General features: G+C 39.7%; 1 protein-coding gene across 1 annotated transcript in view; it reads right to left on the bottom strand.

Annotated features, from left to right (window-relative positions):
- FBN1 (fibrillin 1) overlaps positions 1 to 22,593 on the bottom strand; it is a 253,200-nt gene that overhangs the window by 210,883 nt on the left and 19,724 nt on the right. Inside the window, exons 3-4 of the mRNA XM_022587160.3 lie at positions 6,933 to 7,015; positions 4,801 to 4,899 (exon numbers count right to left, since the gene is read on the bottom strand). Coding sequence (XP_022442868.1) covers positions 4,801 to 4,899; positions 6,933 to 7,015 — 182 coding nt within the window. The remainder of the gene's footprint in view (positions 1 to 4,800; positions 4,900 to 6,932; positions 7,016 to 22,593) is intronic.

Genomic DNA, 22,593 nt, shown 5'->3' with positions numbered 1-22,593 from the left:
TAGAATCACAATTTTTGAAAAGAAGAATAAAGTGGGAGGAAATTAGTCTACTCAATTTTCAAAACTTACCACATAGCTGCAGTAATCAAGACTGTATTGTATAGGAGAAGGGACAGACAAATGGATCAATGGAATAGAACAGAGAACCCAGAAGTAGATCTACACAAATATGCCCAACTGATTTTTGACAAAAATGCAGAAGTAATTCAATGGACAAAGGATAGCCTTTTCAGAAATAAATGGTGTTGGAGCAATTAGACATCCACAGGTATCAACTACACCTAGACCTCAACCTCACACCTCATAAAAAAAGTACCTCAACATGGATCACAGATGTAAATGTAAAACTCTATAACTTTTAGAAAAAAATGGAGAAAATGTTCAGGATCTAGGGCTAGGCAAAGAGTTCCTGGACTTGAAACCAAAAGCGTGATTTTTTTCCATTAAAGGAAAAATTGATAAATTGGACTTAAATTTTAAAAGTTTTGCTCTGTTAGAAGATGAGAAGGCAAGCTACAGAGTGGGAGAAAATGTTTGCAAATCACATATCTGACAAAGAGCTAGTATTTAAATTATATAAACAGTAAAATAGTTAAGAATCCAATTAGGCAAAAGATGTGAAGAGACATTTCACTTAAGAAGATATATACAGGTGAAAAAATGGTACAGATGAACTGGTTTGCAGGGCAGAAATAGAGACACAGATGTAGAGAACAAACGTATGGACACCAAGGGGGGAAAGTGGCAGGAGGGGGGTGGTGGTGGGATGAACTGGGAGATTGGGATTGACATGTATACACTAGTATGTATAAAATAGATAACTAATAAGAGCCTGCTGTATAAAAAAATAAAATAAAATTCAAAACAACAACAAAAAGAAGATATATACAGGTGACAAATAAACACAGGAAAAGATGTTAAACATCATAAGCCAGTAGAAAAATGCAAATTAAAACTACAATGATGTAATTACTATATATCTATCAGAATAGCTAAAATTTAAAACAGTGGCAACCCCAAAAGCTGGTAAAAATGCAGAGAAACTGGGTCATGCATGTATTGCTGGTGAGAATGTAAAATGGTACAGCCACTCCAAAAACAGCTGCAGTTTCTAGAAAAGCTAAATATGCAACTACAGTACAACCCAGCAATTGCGGTTCTGGACGTTTATCCCAGAGAAATAAAGACTTACGTTCACACAAAGACCTGTACATAAATGTTCATAGCAGCTTTGTTTGAAAATCGAAAAAACTAGAAAGAGCTCATATGTCTTTCAATGGGTGAGTGGCTAAACAAACTGTGTTACATCCATAGTGTGTAATACTACTCAGCAATAAAAGGGAACAAACTGCTGATATATACAACAACAACAATAGGATGAATTTCCAGAGGATTATGCTGAGTGAAAAAAGCCAGTCCTGAAAGGTTACGTACTGTGTGATTCCATTTATACAACATTCTTGAAATGACAAAATTATAGAAATAGACAACAGGTTAGTGGTGGTCAGGATTAAGGAGAAGTAGGAGGAAATGAATATGAGAGTAACATGAAGGATCTGGTGGTGATGGTAATGTTCTGTATCTAGACTGTATCCGTGTCAATATCCTGGCTGTGATATTGCACGATAGTCTCACAAGATGTTAACATGGGGACAACTGGATAGAAGGTACCCAGGATCTCTACACAGCACTTCTTACGATTGAATGTGAATCTACAATTATCTCAAAATAACAAGTTTAATTTTTAAATCCTTTTTAAGAACATAAAAAATAAAACAGGATGAGCATAAAATTGATCTCCAAAGTCTAAAATGTGAAATTTAGGGAGCACCTTTTATAACAACATACTGTATATTATTTAAGAAGATAATCTATTGTATGTTTCTATATATTTAAGGAGAGTTTGAGTGAATTCATGGATCACCCATGACAGGTCTTTATGAGAATTAGGGTTGCTCAGGATCTATCTCTGGCCTCAGAGACTGAGAGAGTAGAGAGCAGTCCTAATAGACCTGGAGTTAAAGTCTAGAAAACTCGCTCCGACCCTGTCTAGCCAATCCTCTTTTTGCCCTGGTGCCTCAATGACTGGCAGCAAGACTCCTGATAGGTTAAGGGAAGCCACGACTTCCGGGTGTCCAAAGGAATTGCTGGCTGGCAATTTGGACTTTCTGGAAATGCAATCTCTCATTCAGGCCACTAAGAGATCATTTCCTATTTTACAAGTCACAGGACACAAGTTGAAAATAACCTGAAAGAAAAACCCTCCTTTCATTCTTTATATTTTCAAATGAGAAGGCTATGGCCTCAGAGGTCCTACAACTTGCCCAGACCTCCTTGACTCCATCACATAACAAATATAAAGTTTCTTATAGGAAATACTGATAAAATGATATTGACTCCCTCTTAACAGAACCACAGGTAGTGAATGCAAACATTTCACTGAGTTGGATTATTCTTCTGTTAGCAGGGCAGTTAGCAAAGGGTTCTATCCAAATTTGTCTACCACACCACGGGCAGGAAGTTCTATAGGACGGCAGAGCTGTTCCCTAGAACATCTCTTAAAAAGATCAGAAATGAATTCTGAACATCCCCAGCTACCCTTCATTTAAAACACTCTGCCATCTTTAGTTGTGCAAGCTGTCTGGACATTATTAGTTCAGGTAGAGTCCAAGCCAACGATTTTAAAGGCTCCAAATGCCTCAAAAACCCTGATGAAACCATATCTTCCCTCTCACACCACTCTCATCCACCAGCTACTTGGGGGCTTTGTCCAATGTCCAAGTACCGTAGATGAACCCAAACCATCTCAGAGAGCACCACCCACAGGTCTTGAACTTCAGCCTCTACCCTAACCTGGCCCACAAGACCATACCACTATATTCCTCCCACGTCACTGCTAGCTTAAAGTCTACTAGGACCACAGCTTTTCCCTCTGATCTTGTTAACATCCTTTCTCCACATCTCATGATTTTTACTTGATTAAATCATTAGCAGCTCACACTATCATTGAAGACCTTTCCAGCTGGATACCCGGTTTTGCCATCTGGCAATATTTTCTTCCCCCAGTGGAGAGCAGTGTTGTTGGCTGGTTCAAGAACCAATCTGAGAGATGGTTCTATTCCCAACTTGATATGTAGACTCCTTCCCCACCCTGAGGCTCTCACTCCTCAGAGGCAGCCTGGAGGTCATCCTGATGGAGATGGAGACATCCGACATGTTCCCCAAAGTACTGCCAGCTGAGCTCTCTACCTCTTGATATTCCTCCAGCTCAAGTGCTCCTGATATGTAGAACTAACCTACCCTTGCTTGGAGGACACACATTGAAAACCAAGCTGAGATCAAGTAAGAACATGCTACACCCATTGCAATAAGTAAATGAGTCCCAGCCCAAGGGGGAGTTTCTATCCCAACCTACAGCTGTCTGTATTTAGTGCTAGACTATCTCTGTTTGGTTTCCACCAGAAGCAAATTCTGAGACAATAATTCAAATGTGAGTAGTTTATTTTAGAAGTAATTTCAGGAAACACTGGTAAGAGACTGGGAAAGTGAAAGAAAGCCTATGAAGTACATTATCAAGCCTATTCCTACTGTGAGCAACTAGGGCTCAATCCCACTAGGGAACTTCAGAAGACAGTGCATAACACACTTCGCAGTTCTGCAAAAGGAGAGGCAAGGAAGCATGGGCACTTATCCAACACTCTCCGTTTGTCATTGGTTAAAAGGTGCTTCTAATTAATCCCCTCAGCCTTCCAGCTTGTCCTACATGCTCTGTGGCCAGAAAAATGTTACAGAGCTCCCAGGCAGAGTCACTTGTGTCACCTATGAATGCCAAGGGATGTGAGTGGGCACCAAGAGGGTCTGCTACCCTGCACTACTTGCCCCGTCCTGTTAATTGGTTCATGAGAGCCACGGTTAAATGTGAGGACTCTTAACAGGTAATGTATCTTGACCCCGCGGAAGTCTCTACTTGCAATCGATGAAAGAGAATGCGCTTATTCCACAATACTCTCCTTAAAACCTTGTCAAAACCAGAACACACTGTAAGAGGAGTGTATTTTCCCATCAGAAATGGGAAATGGAAAAGGAACCTAAGTTTTTGCCTTGGTGATGGTCAAGGTGTTGAGGGGCTATTTATAGAGACATGAACTTCAACTTTTTAAACAACCAATGACTCACCTCCTTCCCAAGCCCTAACTCACTGCTGAGCACCCTGCATTTCAAAACAAAAACCAACAGAACAAGCAAGCAAAGTCTCTGAATAATAAACAGAATGAACAAAGTGGTAAAATTCTGAAAGGGAAAATATGTTTGTGCTTCATGATAAATCATCCCCAATAAACTGCCATGATGACTCCTTCCATTTTCTTCTTGCAAAAGCAGTGGTCTCAAGTTGTAAAAAGTGTTTAATCACATTCATATTTCAGTACCACAAGGAAGAATGCTTAGTTTTCTTGAGCCAAAAAAATGTTCATTAAACAATCATTTCATTGAGCATCTTTTATGGTGTTTACACTGGAGATACAAAAATGAATAAGGTGCTACCTACACAGAAGGAAACCATAATCTTTATATTACTCATAGTAACTATTTCCCATAGGTAATTTCCCTATAAAAAGTGAAGGGAAATGAGAGCCCAGATTGAGGAAAGCCATTCCAAGTATTTTGGGCAGAACAGAGAAGGCAGATGTTCTAGTGAAAAAAAATGTATTGCAGGCAAGAGAAAAGCCAAAAGCAAATTTAGGAGAAAATAGGGCATAACCACATAAAATAATATTATATATAATGACATGTTATACTCACTGGATCTGGAACCACAGGAAGGAGCTATCTGACCAGATGGGCAAGTGCACATATTTGGCCTAGAACAAAATCCATCCCCACAGGAATGCCGGCAAATGGCTGTGAACAAAACCAGAGGTCTGTTAGCACATGGCTTCAGAGCATGGTGATTTACAGGGCCCCAATCCTCCAGTGAGGAAACCCGGCCTATCAGGTTCCTTGTTAACTTTGTCATCATGACCTATGTGACCTTAGGCTTCAGATTTATTCATTTATAAAACAAATCTGTTGGACTAAATAAACTCTGGCTATAAGATTCGGCAACTCCCTTATCCGTATCAGTGGTTCTCCATCCTCTCTTTGCTTATTCCACAGCTCTCAATCTGTCAAAAACCCAAGATATCCTATAAAGGGAAAATAAAATAAACAAAAATCCTGTGTGTGTGTGTGTGTGTGTGTGTGTGTGTGTGTACACACACACACACATTGTTTTTATGCTAACTTTAAGATGTAATAATATAAAAATTGTAGCAGTATTCTTGGGAGCCTATTTTATTATAAATGCTTAAAGTTTACTAATTTTTATAAAAGTACTGTGCCCTGCTAAGACTACTTCCCTAGATAAGACCCTGCCAGTCGAGAACATATGATCTATGGAGCAACTTGTATCCTACATTTAGTCCTGTTGTGAATTACATCCAAAGTCTGAGAGAAGACGTGTGAATCCACTTCGGTAGTACTGATCCTACAGTCAGGAAGCCATTCATCTTTTAGAGAATTATTAACATTTTCATGCCACCCAGAGACTAATATCATACTTGTACCAAATGCTCTGCTATTGGACTAAAGAATAAGTTCAAATGGTAAATGATTTATATTTAACAGAAGACCAAGATTTGGTCACTACTTTTTATACTCATAAGGCTTGATCCTTTCCTTCAAACTCCTGAACAAACTTGCAAGGGCAAATGAAATGTACAAGGCCAAAAATAATACCCTTGATAGACAGTGCATTGAAACATCAGAAGAGCCTAGGATGGAGGTTGAAAACTATTAAGAAATAAGCTGTCAAAGGATCCTACAAACATTTACTTAATACCTGAAGTCAGCATTTCTCAGAGATTCTATAGAACACTAGGGAAAGAGTTTTGTTGTCAAGTTCATTTAGAAAACTCCAAATACCATTATATCCCTCTCTTAGTGAGTCAGTTTTGATCTTGAAGTAAACCACAATGTGCCAAATGAATAAATTGCTTTCAGTTAAAATCAAGAATTGAGAAAGGGATTAACTTTTTCAGGTCACCAAGAGAATGCTGTTTGAAATAATCTCTTCTTCTCCACAGACCACTCTTGGCCAAAAAGAAGGGGGGGTGAAGTAATTCCTTAAGTGTCCTTTCAGTTCTAAATTTCCCATTATACAAATGGAGTTTTCTAAAAACAAAAATTATTTCACAGGTATGATAACTGTAAAAGTTCATGGAGGACAGATGCCATAACTAACTTGACTTAGTATCGCCATTAAATAGCACCTTGTCTTGCATGTAATTTGTCGCTCAACATTTGTGGGGTATGATGAGAATCTGGGGCTTTGCCACAGAAGCAGAGTCGGTAGAGGAATCTCTGGTACCATCTGAGTTCTTCCCCTAGTCTTTTCACTCATCCTCATATGATGCTCTATCTGCTTTCTCTCCCCTTTGTCTAAGAGTTAGGTCTGCTTTTAGCCTCGATCACCGAAATTCAACATACAAGGTTTGGGTGGGCTTGTGGGTGGCCAACACAGTTAGAAATTACAGTAAGGAAAGCAGCAATGATAAACTGTTTTTCAAAACCCCATCAAAGTGATTACATAGTCTATGCAGCCAGGCACAAGGTATGCCATGACATGAAACCTTGATCAAAGTATCCCTGTGGCTCTATTCCCTCTATCTCAGAAACATTCTAAAGGAAGTCATTGAGTTAAAGTATAACAGTGGTTTGACCAAGTTAATATATTTCCCAAGCTGGATTCAGAGAAAGTAGGAAAATCTTAGAGCTGGAAGGCTCTGCTATAGACATATTAATGGTATGCAGTCACAAAAGACTGAATACAAAGAATCACCATGCAACCAAAACAACAAAACAAGAACATGAAAAATGACAGACTATTTACTTACGGACAATACACTGATTTCCACCAGGTAAGGTCTTCCATCCAGGGCAACAGTAAGCATTATAACGTGATCCACAGACATTAGGTCTGAAACAAAAACAAAAAAAATTCAATCACGAGAACTGCATACTTTTTTTTAAAAAAAAGAATATATGACCAAATAAAAGGAAAAAATTCCTGAGTTATTAGAACAGTATGAACCTTTGCAGACAAGAAAAGTAAACTCATGGGACTCAATGCTGGCTTAGTAGTTTGGGACATTTTAACACAATGATACCAATACGGATATGCTTAATATCACCTATGCATACAGCACATCAGGAAAATAAAAACCACAGGAAAAAAAATGCAGCGCTTTCTATCACAATGCACAGGTATAAAAAGTTATGGAGCCATATGAGACTAGTTTAAACAATAAATGTACCAATCTAGTTAAGAAAAGTCATCATAAAATCTACTGAATGTAAGGTTTTATATTTCTATTCATTGAAGTTGTGTATATTTTTTCCTATGGCCCAGCTACCCTGTAAAATGTGACCACATTCTTCCTTTCACCAGAATTACAGGAATGTACACTCTGACATTAGTCAGAAAAAAAAAAAAAAGCCAAAACATGTAAATATTTCTTTAGCCAAAATTTGGAAACATAGTTGATACCAGCAGTTACAGGAAAATAAAGCCAATGTCACTCTGGCTTCCCTGCTTACAGTTCATCACGTGTCTTGGAGCAAAGCCTCCATTCATGATACATTCAGGATCCAAATGATCCTATTTAACAATTTAAGGGAGCAACTGGGTAAAGATCTAACAAATTTTACACTGGAAACTAAAGGCAGAGGGTATAACACACAGAGACCCAAAAGAAACCATTCATTCATTTCATTTTGCCACGTCTGAGGGCCTAAACCTTGATGCCAGTTCCTCGAGTTCAGGGGCTGATAAGGCAGGTCAAAGGTTTTGCAATCAATTTCACAAACTAGGAGCTATTCCAAGGCTTGCTGGTATAAATACTGTAGTCCCATAAGTATAAGCCTTTAAGAACAACTGCAGAGCTAAAATGCATACCTGTATATGCACAGAACCCTCCTGCATTTCCTCTGAACTCACTACTTTAACCAAATGCAGGATTGGGAAGTGAGGTAAAGTCTTTGCCCTGTCCTGTACTCTCTTTACAGCCCCAGAGAACCTGGAATACTCTGCAGGGAAAAATGTACACTTCAGACCAACTGATGCTGAGGTCAGAAAAAGAAATAGGAAGAAGGATGGAGAAGCCAGGGAGAGGGCCCCAAATCCATACCCAACAGCCCAAGGCTTCTCCAAGGCTAGACAGAAAATGATTGGATAGAGGCTTAATATGTGCATGACGTTAGGACCTCTCTGAGCCTTATTTTATTTCTCTACAACTGGGATAATGAAATGTCTGCCTTGTCCACATTGTGTGTGTGTGTGTGTGTGTGTGTGTGTGTGTGTGTGTATCAGATGAAATAATGAACATGAAAAGCTTACATATGAAAAGGACAATGAAACCACACAGCAGCATCGTGGAATCATCTTCTGACCTAAATTAGCTACTCAGCCAAAGGAACCATAAGAGATTAAGGAAGAGAGAAAGACTTTATTAGGAATTCTAAGCCAAAGGCTCTCAATTCTTTTTCCCTCCTGTGACAAAGCAGTGCCCCAAGCTTCAGTTCAGAGTGCCCAGAACTTCCTAGGGCAACTCAGAATCTTAGAAAGGGGAGTGAGAGGAAAAGATAGGGTAGAAGGCTGGGGCAGGAGGACACCCAAGCTTCATAAAAGTTCCCTCAATCTAAAATGACAATCCAGGCCAAAGTCAACCACCTCAAACCTTCCCCACCAACAGCCCATTACAACAACTCCACTGGATTCAGTCCAACCCCAAATCAAACCCTGGAATAACTTCAGAGGATCCCTAAGCCTTTGTAGGGTGTCTGCTGTTGGAGTAACTATGTTTTTCAGACAAAAATCAGGATATATTGTCTGACAAGGAGTGTATTTATGGAGTAACAACACATACAGCAGGGTAAAAAAGCTAAGAAAAAGAGTCCAGGATCAGTCCTAACAGTCCTGCAAAGCAAGATATTCAAAAGATTTTCCAAGGTACATGAAAAATCACAATAATATAGACATGCTTTATTGTTTCCTCAACCTTTAGAATCAACCTACAGACAAAACATGAAAGATGTTACAATTTACAATGGTTACAAAACAAAATGTAAATATTTTAAACCTTTATGTATCATAAATCAAGAAACGAGTTGGAAGGAAAGGTGTGGAGAGAAATAAAGCAATTGATCCAAGAAATAGAGGTTTAGATATATAATGTTTATAAGTACGAAATGATTATAGAATGGCTAAAAGTCATTCTATAATTATTTTAAAAATTAGAAGGAGAAGAGAGAGTAAAAGGTATAGATCTAAGTGAGCTATGTCCCCATCTTTCATGGCAAGAAGCCAATAGGTACTATTTAAATCTAGACATAGAAGCACAAACACAGAACATGGTGTCATGGGGATAAATGTGAGAAGAACTAAAAACAGAGATGGTTAAAACTGGTTGCCTTAAGAGATGAGGATCTGGGGAAGTAGAGAGTTCTTTTGCTTTCTCAATTAATGCTCATCTATAACTGTTAATTTCTTAAATATGTGCTGTTATACTTTGATCATCATCCTTTATTTATTTTTTTTCTTTAATTTTATTTTACCGGTTTTTTTTATACGGGAGATCCTTATTAGTCATCAGTTTTATACACATCAGTGTATACATGTCAATCCCAATCGCCCAATGCAGCACACCACCATCCCCACCCCACCGCGGTTTTCCCCCCTTGGTGTCCATACGTTTGTTCCCTACATCTGTGTCTCAATTTCTGCCCTGCAAACCGGTTCATCTGTACCATTCTTCTAGGTTCCACATGTATGTGTTAATATATGATATTCGTTTTTCTCTTTCTGACTTAACTTCACTCTGTATGACAGTCTCTAGATCCATCCACGTCTCTACAGATTACCAGATTTCATTCTTTTTTATGGCTGAGTAATATTCCATTGTATATATGTACATCTTCTTTATCCATTCGTCTGTCGATAGCATTTAGGTTGCTTCCATGTCCTAGCTATTGTAAATAGTACTGCAATGAACATTCGGGTGGATGTGTCTTTTTGAATTATGGTTTTCTCTGGGTATATGCGAAGTAGTTGGATTGCTGGGTAATATGCTAATTCTATTTTTAGTTTTTAATGGAACCTCCATACTGTGCTCCATAGTGGCTGTATCAATTTACATTCCCATCAACAGTGCAAGATGGTTCCCTTTTCTCCACACCCTCTCCAGCATTTGTTGTTTTACAGATTTTCTGATGATGCCCATTCGGACTGGTGTGAGGCGATACCTCATTGTAGTTTTGATTTGCATTTCTCTAATAATTAGTGATGTTGAGCAGCTTTTCATGTGCTTCTTGGCCATCTGTATCTCTTCTTTGGAGAAATGTCTATTTAGGTCTTCTGCCCAATTTTGGACAGGGTTGTTTGTTTTTCTAATACTGAGCTCCATGAGCTGTTTATATATTTTGCAGATTAATCCTTTGTCCATTGATTTGTTTGTAAATATTTTCTCCCATTCTGAGTGTTGTCTTTTCATCTTGTTTATGGTTTCCTTTGCTGTGCAAGAGCTCTGAAGTTTCATTAGGTCCCATTTGTTTATTTTTGTTTTTATTTCCATTACTCTAGGAGGTGGATCAAAAAGGATCTTGTTGTGATTTATGTCAAAGAGCGTTCTTCCTATGTTTTCCTCTAAGAGTTTTATAGTGTCTGGTCTTACATTTAGGTCTCGAATCCATCTTGAGTTTATTTTTGTGTATGGTGTTAGGGAGTGTTCTAATTTCATTCTTTTACATGTAGCTGTCCAGTGTTCCCAGCACCACTTATTGAAGAGACTGTCTTTTCTCCATTGTATATCCTTGCCTCCTTTGTCATAGATTAGTTCACTATAGGTCCGTGGGTTTATCTCTGGGCTTTCTATCTTGTTCCATTGATCTATGTTTCTGTTTTTGTGCCAGTACCATATTGTCTTGATTACTGTAGTTTTGTAGTACAGTCTGAAGTCAGGGAGTCTGATTCCTCCAGCTCCGTTTTTTTCCCTCAAGACTACTTTGGCTATTCAGGGTCTTTTGTGTCTCCATACAAATTTTAAGATTTTCTGTTTTAGTTCCGTAAAAAATGCCATTGGTAATGTGATAGGGATTGCGTTGAATCTGTACGTTGCTTTGGGTAGTACCGTCATTTTCACATTCTTGATTCCTCCAATCGAAGAACATGGTATATCTCTCCATCTGTTGGTATCATCTTTAATTTCTTTCATCAATGGCTTATAGTTTTCTGCATAGAGGTCTTTTGTCTCCCTAGGTAGGTTTATTCCTAGGTATTTTATTCTTTTTGTTGCAATGGTAAGTAGGAGTGTTTCCTTAATTTCTCTTTCAGATTTTTCATCATTAGTGTATAGGAATGCAAGAGATTTCTGTGCATTAATTTTGTATCCTGCAACTTTACCAAATTCATAGATTAGCTCTAGTAGTTTTTTGGTGTCATCTTTAGGATTCTCTATGTATAGTATCATGTCACCTGCAAACAGTGACAGTTTTACTTCTTTTCCAATTTGCATTCCCTTTATTTCTTTTTCTTCTCTGATTGCTGTAGCTAGGACTTCCAAAACTATGTTGAATAATAGTGGTGAGAGTGGACATCCTTGTCTCGTTCCTGATCTTAGAGGAAATGCTTTCAGTTTTTCACCATTGAGAATGATGTTTGCTGTGGGTTTGTCATATATGGCCTTTATTATGTTGAGGTAGGTTCCCTCTATGCTTTCTGGAGAGTTTTTATCATAAATGAGTGTTGAATTTTGTAAAAAGCTTTTTCTGCATCTGTTGGGATGATCATATGGTTTTTATTCTTCAATCTGTTAATATGGTTTATCACATTGATTGATTAACGTATATTGAAGAATCCTTGCATCCCTGGGATAAATCCCACTTGATCATGGTGTATGATCCTTTTAATGTGTTGTTGGATTCTGTTTGCTAGTATTTTGTTGAGGATTTTTGCAGCTATATTCATCAGTGATATTTGTCTGTTTCTTTTTTTGTAGTATCTTTGTCTGGTTTTGGTATCAGGGTGATGGTGGCCTCATAGAATGATTTTGGGAGTGTTCCTTCCTCTGCAATTTTTTTGCCTTATGTATTGAGGTGCTCCTCTGTTGGGTACATATATATTTATAATTGTTATATCTTCTTCTTGGATTGATCCCTTGATCATTATGTAGTGTCCTTCCTTGTCTCTTGTAAAATTCTTTATTTTAAAGTCTATTTTATCTGATATCAGTATTGCTACTAAAGCTTTGCTTTGATTTCCATTTTCATGGAGTATCTTTTTCCATCACCTCACTTTCAGTGTATATGTGTCCCTAGGTCTGATGTGGGTCTCTTGTAGACAGCATATAGATGGGTCTTGTGTTTGTATCCACTCTGCAAGCCTGTGTCTTTTGGTTGGAGCATTTAATCCATTCATGTTTAAGGTAATTATCGATATGTATGTTCCAATGACCATTTTCTTAATTGTTTTGGGTTTATTTTTGTAGGTCCTTTTCTTCTCTTGTGTTTCCCACTTAGAGAAGTTCCTTTAGCATTTGTTGTAGAGCTGATTTGGTTGTTCTGAATTCTCTTAGCTTTTGCTTGTCTGTAAAGCTTTTGATTTCTCCATCGAATATGAATGAGATCCTTGCCAGGTAGAGTAATCTTGGTTGTAGGTTCTTCCCTTTCATCATTTTAAGTATATCGTGCCACTCCCTTCTGGCTTGTAGAGTTTCTGCTGAGAAATCAGCTGTTAACCTTATGGGAGTTCCCTTGTATGTTATTTGTCGTTTTTCCCTTACTTCTTTCAATAATTTTTCTTTGTCTTTAATTTTTGCCAGTTTGATTACTGTGTCTCGGCGTGTTTCTCCTTGGGTGTATCCTGTATGGGACTCTCTGCACTTCCTGGACTTTGGTGGCTATTTCCTTTCCCATGTTAGGGAAGTTTTTGACTATAATCTCTTCAAATATTTTCTTGGGTCCTTTCTCTCTCTCTTCTCCTTCTGGGACCCCTATAATGCACATGTTGTTGCGTTTAATGTTGTCCCAGAGGTCTCTTGGGCTGTCTTCATTTCTTTTCATTCCTTTTCCTTTAGTCTGTTCCACAGCAGTGAATTCCACCATTCTGTCTTCCAGGTCACTTATCCATTTTTCTGCCTCAGTTATTCTGCTATTGATTCCTTCTAGTGTAGTTTTCACTTCAGTTATTGTATTGTTCATCTCTGTTTGTTTGTTCTTTAATTCTTCTAGGTCTCTGTTCTTGCGTTTTCTCGATCTTTGCCTCCATTCTTTTTCCAAGGTCCTGGATCATCTTCACTATCATTATTCTGAATTCTTTTTCTGGAAGGTTGCCTATCTCCACTTCATTTAGTTGTTTTTCTGGGGTTTTATCTTGTTCCTTCATCTGGTACATAGCCCTCTGCCTTTTGTCTATCTTTCTGTGAATGTGGTTTTTGTTCCACAGGCTGTAGGACTGTAGTTTTTCTTGCTTCTGTTGTCTGCCCTCTGGTGGATGAGGCCATCTAAGAGGCTTGTGCAAGTTTCCTGATGGGAGGGACTGGTGGTGGGTACAGCTGACTGTTGCTCTGGTGAGCAGAGCTCAGTAAAACTTTAATCTGCTTGACTGCTGATGGGTGGGGCTGGGTTCCCTCCCTGTTGGTTGTTTGGCCTGAGGCAACCCAACACTGGAGCCTACCTGGGCTCTTTGGTGGGGCTAATGGTGGACTCTGGGAGGGCTCACGCCAAGGAATACTTCCCTGAACTTCTGCTGCCAGTGTCCTTGTCCCCAGGGTGAGCCACAGCCACCGCCCGCCTCTGCAGGAGATCCTCCAACACTAGTAGGTAGGTCTGGTTCAGTTTCCCCTGGGGTCACTGCTCCCTCCCCCGGGTCCCGAAGCGCACACTACCTTGTGTGTGCCCTCCAAGATTGGAGTCTCTGTTTCCCCCAGTCCTGTCAAAGTCCTGCAATCAAATCCCACTAGCCTTCAAAGTCTGATTCTCTAGGAATTCCTCCTCCCATTGCCAGACCTGCCAGACCTGATGTGGGGCTCAGAACCTTCACTCCAGTGGGTGGACTTCTGTGGTATAAGTGTTCTCCAGTCTGTGAGTCACCCACCCAGCAGTTATGGGATTTGCTTTTACTGTGATTGCAGCCCTCCTACCGTCTCATTGCGGCTTCTCCTTTGTCTTTGGATGTGGGGTATCTTTTTGGTGAGTTCCAGTGTCTTCCTGTCGATGATTGTCCAGCAGCTAGTTGTGATTCTGGTGTTCTCACAAGAGAGAGAGCACGTCCTTCTACTCCGCCATCTTGTTTCCTAATCCTCGCACCTTCTTTTCTAGGAAGATTTTCCAATCTTACCTTCACCTTTGGGAGCTCCTCTTCTGAGTTTCTAAAACACCCTCTATCATCACTTTTCATAGTACACTGTAATTTTTAGTTAAGTTTCCTGTAGATTTTTAGTGCTTTGGGAGCAGGCATTTTATTTTTACATCTCTGTCTCCTGATACACAGTAGATTCTGGATTCATTCATTGAATGAATCATCATCTTTTATTTAAAGCAACAATTTTACTTTAAAAGTATGAACTTCTTATCTCATAAACAGGTGCTTTCTGCTTCATTAGAATGAGGCATTCACAGCTCCCTTTCATTAGTTATCACATTTTCATTTCACTGAATTTCTTAAAATTCTATATAATGTTGAATTATGATTTATTTTGTTTGCATGCTCTGACTTTTTTGAGTTTAATAACTATTCCCTTTTTAATAAGTAATATATATATATTTTTTAAATTAATTAATTTTATTTTCGGCTGCGTTGGGTCTTCGTTGCTGTGTGAGGGTTTTCTCCAGTTGCGGTGAGCGGGGGCTACTCTTCACTGCGGTGCACGGAGTTCTCTTTGAGGTGGCTTCTCCTGTTGCGGAGCACGGGCTTCTGGCACACAGGCTTCCGTAGTTGTGGCTCGCAGGCTCTAGAGTGCAGGCTCAGTAGTTGTGGCGCAAGGGCTTAGTTGCTCTGAGGCATGTGGGATCTTCCCAGACCAGGGCTCGAACCCGAGTCCCCTGCACTGGCAGGTGGATTCTTGACCACTGCGCCACCAGGGAAAGCCTAATATATTATTTAATTTCAACCAACATCGTCAAATGACAATTGCTTTAATCTCGTTTCCATTCATTCTTCAACAACACTAAATACTACTACGTCTTGTGGCTTAATGCAAAGTATTAGAAAGATGTAAGATTTCTCCTCTGCTGACTTTGGTTTTGAGAACTGCAAACTAACAGAACATGTTCAAACAAGCTGGGTAGCATTTGTTCTACTTACACACAGAAAAAAACACCTTTAATTCTAGAAATAAATGAATGTCTTATTTAAGTTGGAAAGTTCTAAGCTATGTAAAGTCTAAAGTAGACGAGTTGGATGATTTCCATTCTAAAAGATTTTACTCTAAGGTTTCAGCATGAAAATCATTAACAAAGAAGACAAATCATTAATGGAGTTACTTTTTTGTGTAAATCAAAGTGTAGCAATCATACCTCTTCTTCTTCCTTTTCACTTCATCCGCCATACCTACCAACCCACCACCAAAAAAAAGTCAGAGATAAAGCTCCATGCAAGTGGCAGTGGCATTCTACAAATTAAAGGTAAAATTCAAAGGGAAAAGATATAGTAAGTGCTAAAGATACGTTATTTCATCTTCATAGAAACTCTTTGAGCTAAACCTTACTATTACCGTTTTAAAAGTAAGGTTTAACAAATTAGCCAAGGTCCCATAGCTTGGAAGTAGAGAATGGAGTTTGAACTCAGGAAGTCTTATTCTAGAGTACACTGTCTTAATCCCTACGTTAAGGCAAAGATGTATTTAGGGGAGATGATGATATTCACCCAGTAGCATTCCTGGTGGCATGGATAACAAAAATCACAAAATGTCCATCAACGGACCAAAGATTAAGCATAAACGGTTTTTACCTGTATCTTAATAGTTTATGGGGGGAGGGAGAAAATATGTTTAGATTCCACTTTACTGCTATACGTCACATTTTTTTCAATTACTAAGTCTTTGTCTGTAACTTTTCTTACCAGTTGCTTTGAATGTTGTGCTCTGTAATAAGCCAACTCCAATCACTCTGGGGGCTGGGTGAGCCTCAGCAGGCTGGATATTTGGATCCAGTTCAGACACAGCACTCAGAGATTGTGTGGGCTAGCTAAAGCCCCTCTCAATGGAGCAAACAGCTGGGCTCTACCACGTATGACCACATCATTGCAAGAATTAGCCTCAGTGCAAGATGTCTGCAGTGTGTCCACATTCCTTAGCCAACCCACTTCTGCGAGTCTGGCCTGTCTTTCAGCAAGGGAGCCTTTCTGCTTCCTATCCCAAGTGCAAACTCCTTTTCAAACACGACCAGGGTAATAAAGACAAATTCAAGGGGCTCTTATTTCATATGCATGAGTTTCTCAGCTTGTGAAGTGATAAAACCTTGGGCAAGGAGAATAACAAGCATTAGGTAAAGGTTAATGAGATGGACCCTGCTCTGTGAGTTGCCTGCTTTTTTGACCTTTAGGCAGAAAAGTTACGATTTAGCCCTCTTGAGTATAAGCGTGGAGGGGTATCAAAAAGCATATGCCTCCCACATAATGATGGGTGCCCAAATGCCCATGTAACATGTCTCAAGGTAAACATCCTAATATCCCACAGTTTCAGAGTTTAAAAATAATCATAACTTTCACTGTCAAAAATGAGATACATAATGAAAAAACACAAATGAGCTACATATACTGTGAACCACACATCGTTATTTTATTAGTTCTTTGACAAGTTTTATCAAGGTAAAAAGAAAAACCATGAGTGCTATCTGATAAAGGGATCCACTGCTTCAATAAACTTTGCAAACACTACCCCCTTATTTTATTTCCTGTATTCTGGCCCTCTTCACAGCCAAAGGCAGAGGTCACATCTCCCAGCAGTGATCTGAACATCACATGTGACTGTTCCAGCCCATCTGCCACTCACAACAAGTCAAGTAGTGAAACTTCAAACCCCGGTAGTGAAGACAGCTTCCAGGGCCTCCTCAAGCTTCAGCCAGGCTCTCCAGACCCAGGGACTCATTTCTGGATTGTCTGAGTCAACACTGGCTGGGACACAGACAATCCTGGTTTTCTCCTTTGAAGACTCAAGCCAGCCGGCCAACCTCTCTAACCTACCTCATGCAGTGTTTCTTAATTAAAATGATCTCCAAAGGAACAAGAAGAAGAACCATTCGTATTGTGGTTTGCAGGAGCTTTATCCCCTTCTTGCTCTCTCCCGTCTCTGGTAGATTGGTGACTCCATCATCCTTTCCTCCAAAGTCCATGTCTGTCTGTTTCTCAAGACTTCCTTCCCTCCCTCCCTCCTCTTCTCTTTCCTCCTTCCTTCCCTTTCTTCCTCCCCCTCTCTTTCTCTCTTCACTTCCTACTATCAGGACATCTAGAATCAAATGTTCTGTGACTACCTCAAACTCAAGGTATCCAAAATCACATAACTTATCTTCCTGTGTAGTCAGTAAGTTCACTGCTGAGCACACAACAGGGCACATGAATCATCATCTTGTCCACCAACACAAAGCCGCTCAACAATATTTAGTGAGAATCTATTTAGTGAGAATCTATTATGTGTTAGGCAGTGTGTTAGATAAATAAAAGTGACTAAGACGAGTATACCTAACACCCAGACCTAACACTTGGTTTCTAATACCATTCTCCAATAAAAGGAACCAGGGCTCCTGGGAAACATGGCTGACTCCAGGACTGGGCAAGAAATGTACAAGGTGAGCGTGGAGCATCTTGTAGCGACAGAAAGTAAAGAAAGTAAGAAAGTGCCAAACAAAGAAACAAATACCCACCATGATGGGGACATGTCAGGGATACAGGAGCCAAATCAAGAGCTCCCAGTGGCCAAAGCTAGAACCATTTAAGTAACAAAATAACAAAAGTAGTATTGGATTATAATCCAAAGTATAAAATAAATGTCCATGAGTCCAGACTGATAAATAGATAATTGAATAAATAAATAAATGGTAGAAAAGAGAGAAATCTCTTGTGCTGGCAAATTCCAAATCATTTATGTAGATACTCTGCCTTCAACAAGGTGATGCATAACTCCCTACGCCTTAAGTGTGAGCTGTGCATAGTGACTTCCTTCCAAAAGAATCCCAATTAAGGGATAATCTACAAAATTCCTGACCGACAGTCCTCAAAACTGTCAAGGTCATCACAAATAGGGTAAGTCTGAGAAACTGTCATAGCCTAAGAAGATATGATAACTAAATGTAATGTGGTATCCTGAACATAAAAAAGGACATTCAGTTAAAAAATCAGTTAAGCTGAATAAAGAATGGACTTTAGTTAACAAAAATATATCAGTATTGGTTCATTAACTGTAATAAATGTATCAAACTAGTATAAGAGGCTAACAGCAGAGGAATTTGTGTCCAGGATATATGGGAACTCTGCGTATTATCCTCGTGATTTTTCTGTAAATCTAAAACTGTTCTAAAATTAAAAGTTTATTAAAAAGTAAAATAACAATAATATTTTTACTATGCAATTATAAACAAACTGTTACATTCCCCCAAAACTGACTAAGACATAGTCTTTGCTCTCGAAAGAAGATGGACCCGTACGCAAAGCCTGTCAATATGACAGGTAAAACACTGACAACAAGGTCTGCCTGGGGAGCTAACGGAGCCCAGAACAAGGGTGCTTAGCCTCATCATCCAGGGTAAGCATGGAAGGGGACTCTCTGAATTATAACTTGATGTTTCCCAGTCGCTAAGAGGGGTCACTAGTTTTATTTCATCCCACTGCTGAAACTACTCTTAAATTCTCTACCTCCGTAAGCAAATCCCTTGTCCAAATCCTGGTGTTTCACTGTTGGACTAACACTACATTCTGCTTTTCCTGGCTTCCTAGTTCCTCTCTTCTCCGTTAGGACAATGGAGCTAAGCATGTTTTCATGTTCACCATGCTTAATTCTGTTCTCCTCCGATCCAGAGATGGATCTTTACTCTCTGTAAAATGTTAAACATCTCACTATTGGCTTCAGATCCCCACCAGGTAGGCCTGTCTTACCTGCCCACTCTCATCACCATCAACTTCCACTCTCCTGCCCTGCTTCTTCTCTTCACCGACTCAGTGGCCTGTCAGGCACAAGCCCCCTCCTCCAACACACACACACGAAATCTAAACTCTTCTTCCATCTTTATACTAGCTCTTCTATCTTTCCCTTTTAATGTATAATTCCATTCCCCCTCCCCCCGCAGAGTGTTAATCCCTCCTCCCTGATTAATCCCACCATGTTTCAACCTACCAACACAATTCCAGACACACTTCTCATAAACCTACACATGCTATATTACAATTATATACTTTGAATAATTTTATGTCTAGAGTCTCATCTGTGAAACCTGCCCCCAGCCCCTCTGATCCCAGGCTAACAGTTTTTGAAGCAGAGAAACCATGCTTGTTAGGCCTAGAATATCTTGGAGTCCATTTAGAAGCACACAAGATAACACTGACTAAATGCCTTAGTAAGTACAAAGCACAATTAACAAAGATGAACTTTGGTGTCATAAATAGGCCATCTGTAAATGCCACCAACATGGAGAACTAATAGAACTATTTGTTATAAGTGAACCTATTTAAGGGAAGAATATTTCCTGCTTATTTGAAAGGTTATAGACAGTTAAACAGTAATGCATAATGGTTTCATGCCTTGATTATTTTGCTGATATTCTGATCATTAATTTATTCTAAACAGTGAAGTTATCAATGTTTATAACTCAGGGATCAATATATTTCCTTCGAGAAAATACAAAACCAATGTAGAGAAAACACTCATATATAAATATCTGATTCTACTTATTTATTTAGCAAAAGAAAATCAAAAATCCCAAAGGCAACTCAACTCAACAAAAGTTTTAAGTGTATTTTCTTAGGGCAGGTTGTTGTGACTGATCAAAGTCATCGATGGAGCCAGAATGTGATGTGTGGCCAATTCCAAAAGACAACCATCACAAAGCTCACCAGGCAGCCTTGAGACGTTCCTCCAGATGTGCTGCTTGAACGGAGGCTTTTCCCACGGTGATCAGGGTAACTCAGCCCCGGACAGCACAGAGAGGGTGTGGCCTCCACAGTTTCATTTGCTGTATACCCTAAGTTGTGTTTTTTGTGGGAATTTTGTGTTGATCAGAAGAAACAGCTCAAGAACTTAAGAGCCAAAGAATTTAGGTCACCATATCGAGGACACACACACACACACACACACACACACACACACACACACACACCCTCAGCCTTTCTTAGCTAAGGAAACAGAGAGCTGCCAAGGCAGTTCCCCAAATTCGGGAGGTCATTTTGGAGTGGCGGCCAACTTAAATCCGGTTGGAATCTTTTGTAGGTGACTGGAGCATGTGCATGTGTGTGCTTTTCTTTGAAATAAAAAAGGAAGAATTTAAAGCCACAGGGTGCACTGGAACAGGAAACTAGAGATTGAACCATGAAGACCAGAAGCACATGGATGTGTGAAGCAAGTCCTAATTCCACTGATACGTGGGGCACTTTCCGCCTCTGGTACTGTGGATTGCACAATACTGAGAACACAAAAGTCTGCACAGACTACTAAATAACCTGTGCGGCCTCGTAAGCTTCTAAAGGCAATGGTTTGACTAACTTGCTGTCGTAGTAAACTTGCACTAGACCTACTTCTCTCTAAAGCAAGGGATCTTTGTCTGGCCCTCTGGCATCATACCCCCAGTTGGGTGTACAAAAGGGACTCCCATCTAAACATGGGGAGAGGTGTTATTTGTTTATGAAGTTGAAACTTTACTATTTGATTCTATAAGGATGAGGAGGGATTTCCTCAAGACAGACAAAAAAAAAAAAAAAAGTGTGTCTCAAAATTGCATCTCTCCAGCCTCTACGAGGATTTAACCAGTGGTATCACATAAACACATGATGCCTCTAAAGAACTGCTTCCCAGAACTCTGCAATCCCTTGGATTTACCTATGAGTTCAAGACTAGCAACGATATTGTCTTAGACTGGGATATTTGCTCCATTTACTCAAGTCAAAGCTATACTGTACTTTTGTAAAGGGTGGGCAAAATTCTAGAGATGATTGAAATACAAACAAGTAAAGTAAGCAGGTGATCCAGAACAGGCAGGCCCAGGATGGTGTCTATGGAATTCACTGCTCCCAAGTTCCAACTGGTCCCTTTCCACCTCTTTACCACCCACAGAAGAAAAAGGGAATTGAAACCATGACTCTCACCACTTCCCAGAAGTTCTCAGACCAAGAGCTCTGTCCAGGGAGATAGTATCTTCTGAATGTACTGGCAGCGCCAGTAAGAGACAGGAAAACGGGCCAACGGGGTCAGGCTTAGGCAAAAGAATGGCATCCTTCAGGAGTCGGGAGTGCAGGGTGATTCAACTCTCCAGTTCCAAGTACTGGCAGCTCCCAACTGACAAACAGGTAGGGCTCCAAAATGTCACTTCTATACTGGTATTTAGAACTTGGAATGGCTTTTCCAATAGAAACAATGTTAATAGGTGGTGGTTTGGTCCCCAGTCTAGCCAAATAGCAGCCTCTCAGCTACATTATCAGCTAAATAGGCTATTGTAGGCTGGTCTGGGAACCTGACCACAGACTTAAAATGCTGTTTTTATGGGAAAACACATTCCACGGCAGGCAACCAGAGGAAAAATTGGCCACTCAAACCCATGGTCCCTGCAGCTACAGCAAGCTGCCCGGTGAGCTGTGAGAATCAACCACCTTCAACTCAGGCCACTCCACACAGTCCTTAGAGGACAGCCAGAATGGAAGCCTTCCCAGCCCCAGGCCCAGTGCCATCCCCCACCCCCAGCAGGAGCCCATTAGGGCCAATATGGGATAGCCCTAAGTCTATAAGTCAGGAACTTAAGAAACGGGGAGTAATTGGATATTCTAATCTTCAACGTACCTGAATTATTTTACAAACCAGAAGATCCTACCTCACCAGGAACTATGATATAAAATCAGGACCCAGGACTAGTTCACAGACCAAAGGGTTCAATGAGCCATTTCCAAAAAGAGTAGCTTCCAAATGAAGCAAGGGAGCAGGTCAGTTTTGAACTGTATTTAGTGGCTTCACTCTTGTATTCAAGTTATGTGAGCTTTTCAGATCCCCTGGAACTGAGTAATTACCCTCTCTTTTAGAATGTGAGCTCTTTAAAGACAGAAAGTTCAGATTTATCTTTACAAGCCCAGCACCTCACACAATACCTGCATCTTAAATGGTAAATGAAGGTTTAGGATTTCAAATGTACTTCCAATTAAGACAACCTAAGTTAGAGAGAATTCTGTCAGAGTGGTGAGGATTTCATTTAACAAAAAGATAAATATGTTTATAAGAAATTAAATAAAATAAAGGGATGAAAAAGATAATTTCTAATAAGAAATCAATGTCATTTCATCCACGTTTTTAAGTTTAAAAAATTAAAATGAAAAAT

This window comes from Delphinapterus leucas, chromosome 2 (assembly GCF_059928025.1).
Source record: "Delphinapterus leucas isolate spDelLeu-1000000601 "Yukka" chromosome 2, BTC_Dleu_Yukka2, whole genome shotgun sequence".
NCBI classification, from domain to species: domain Eukaryota; kingdom Metazoa; phylum Chordata; class Mammalia; order Artiodactyla; family Monodontidae; genus Delphinapterus; species Delphinapterus leucas.
This window is presented reverse-complemented; position numbering and strand designations above follow the sequence as displayed.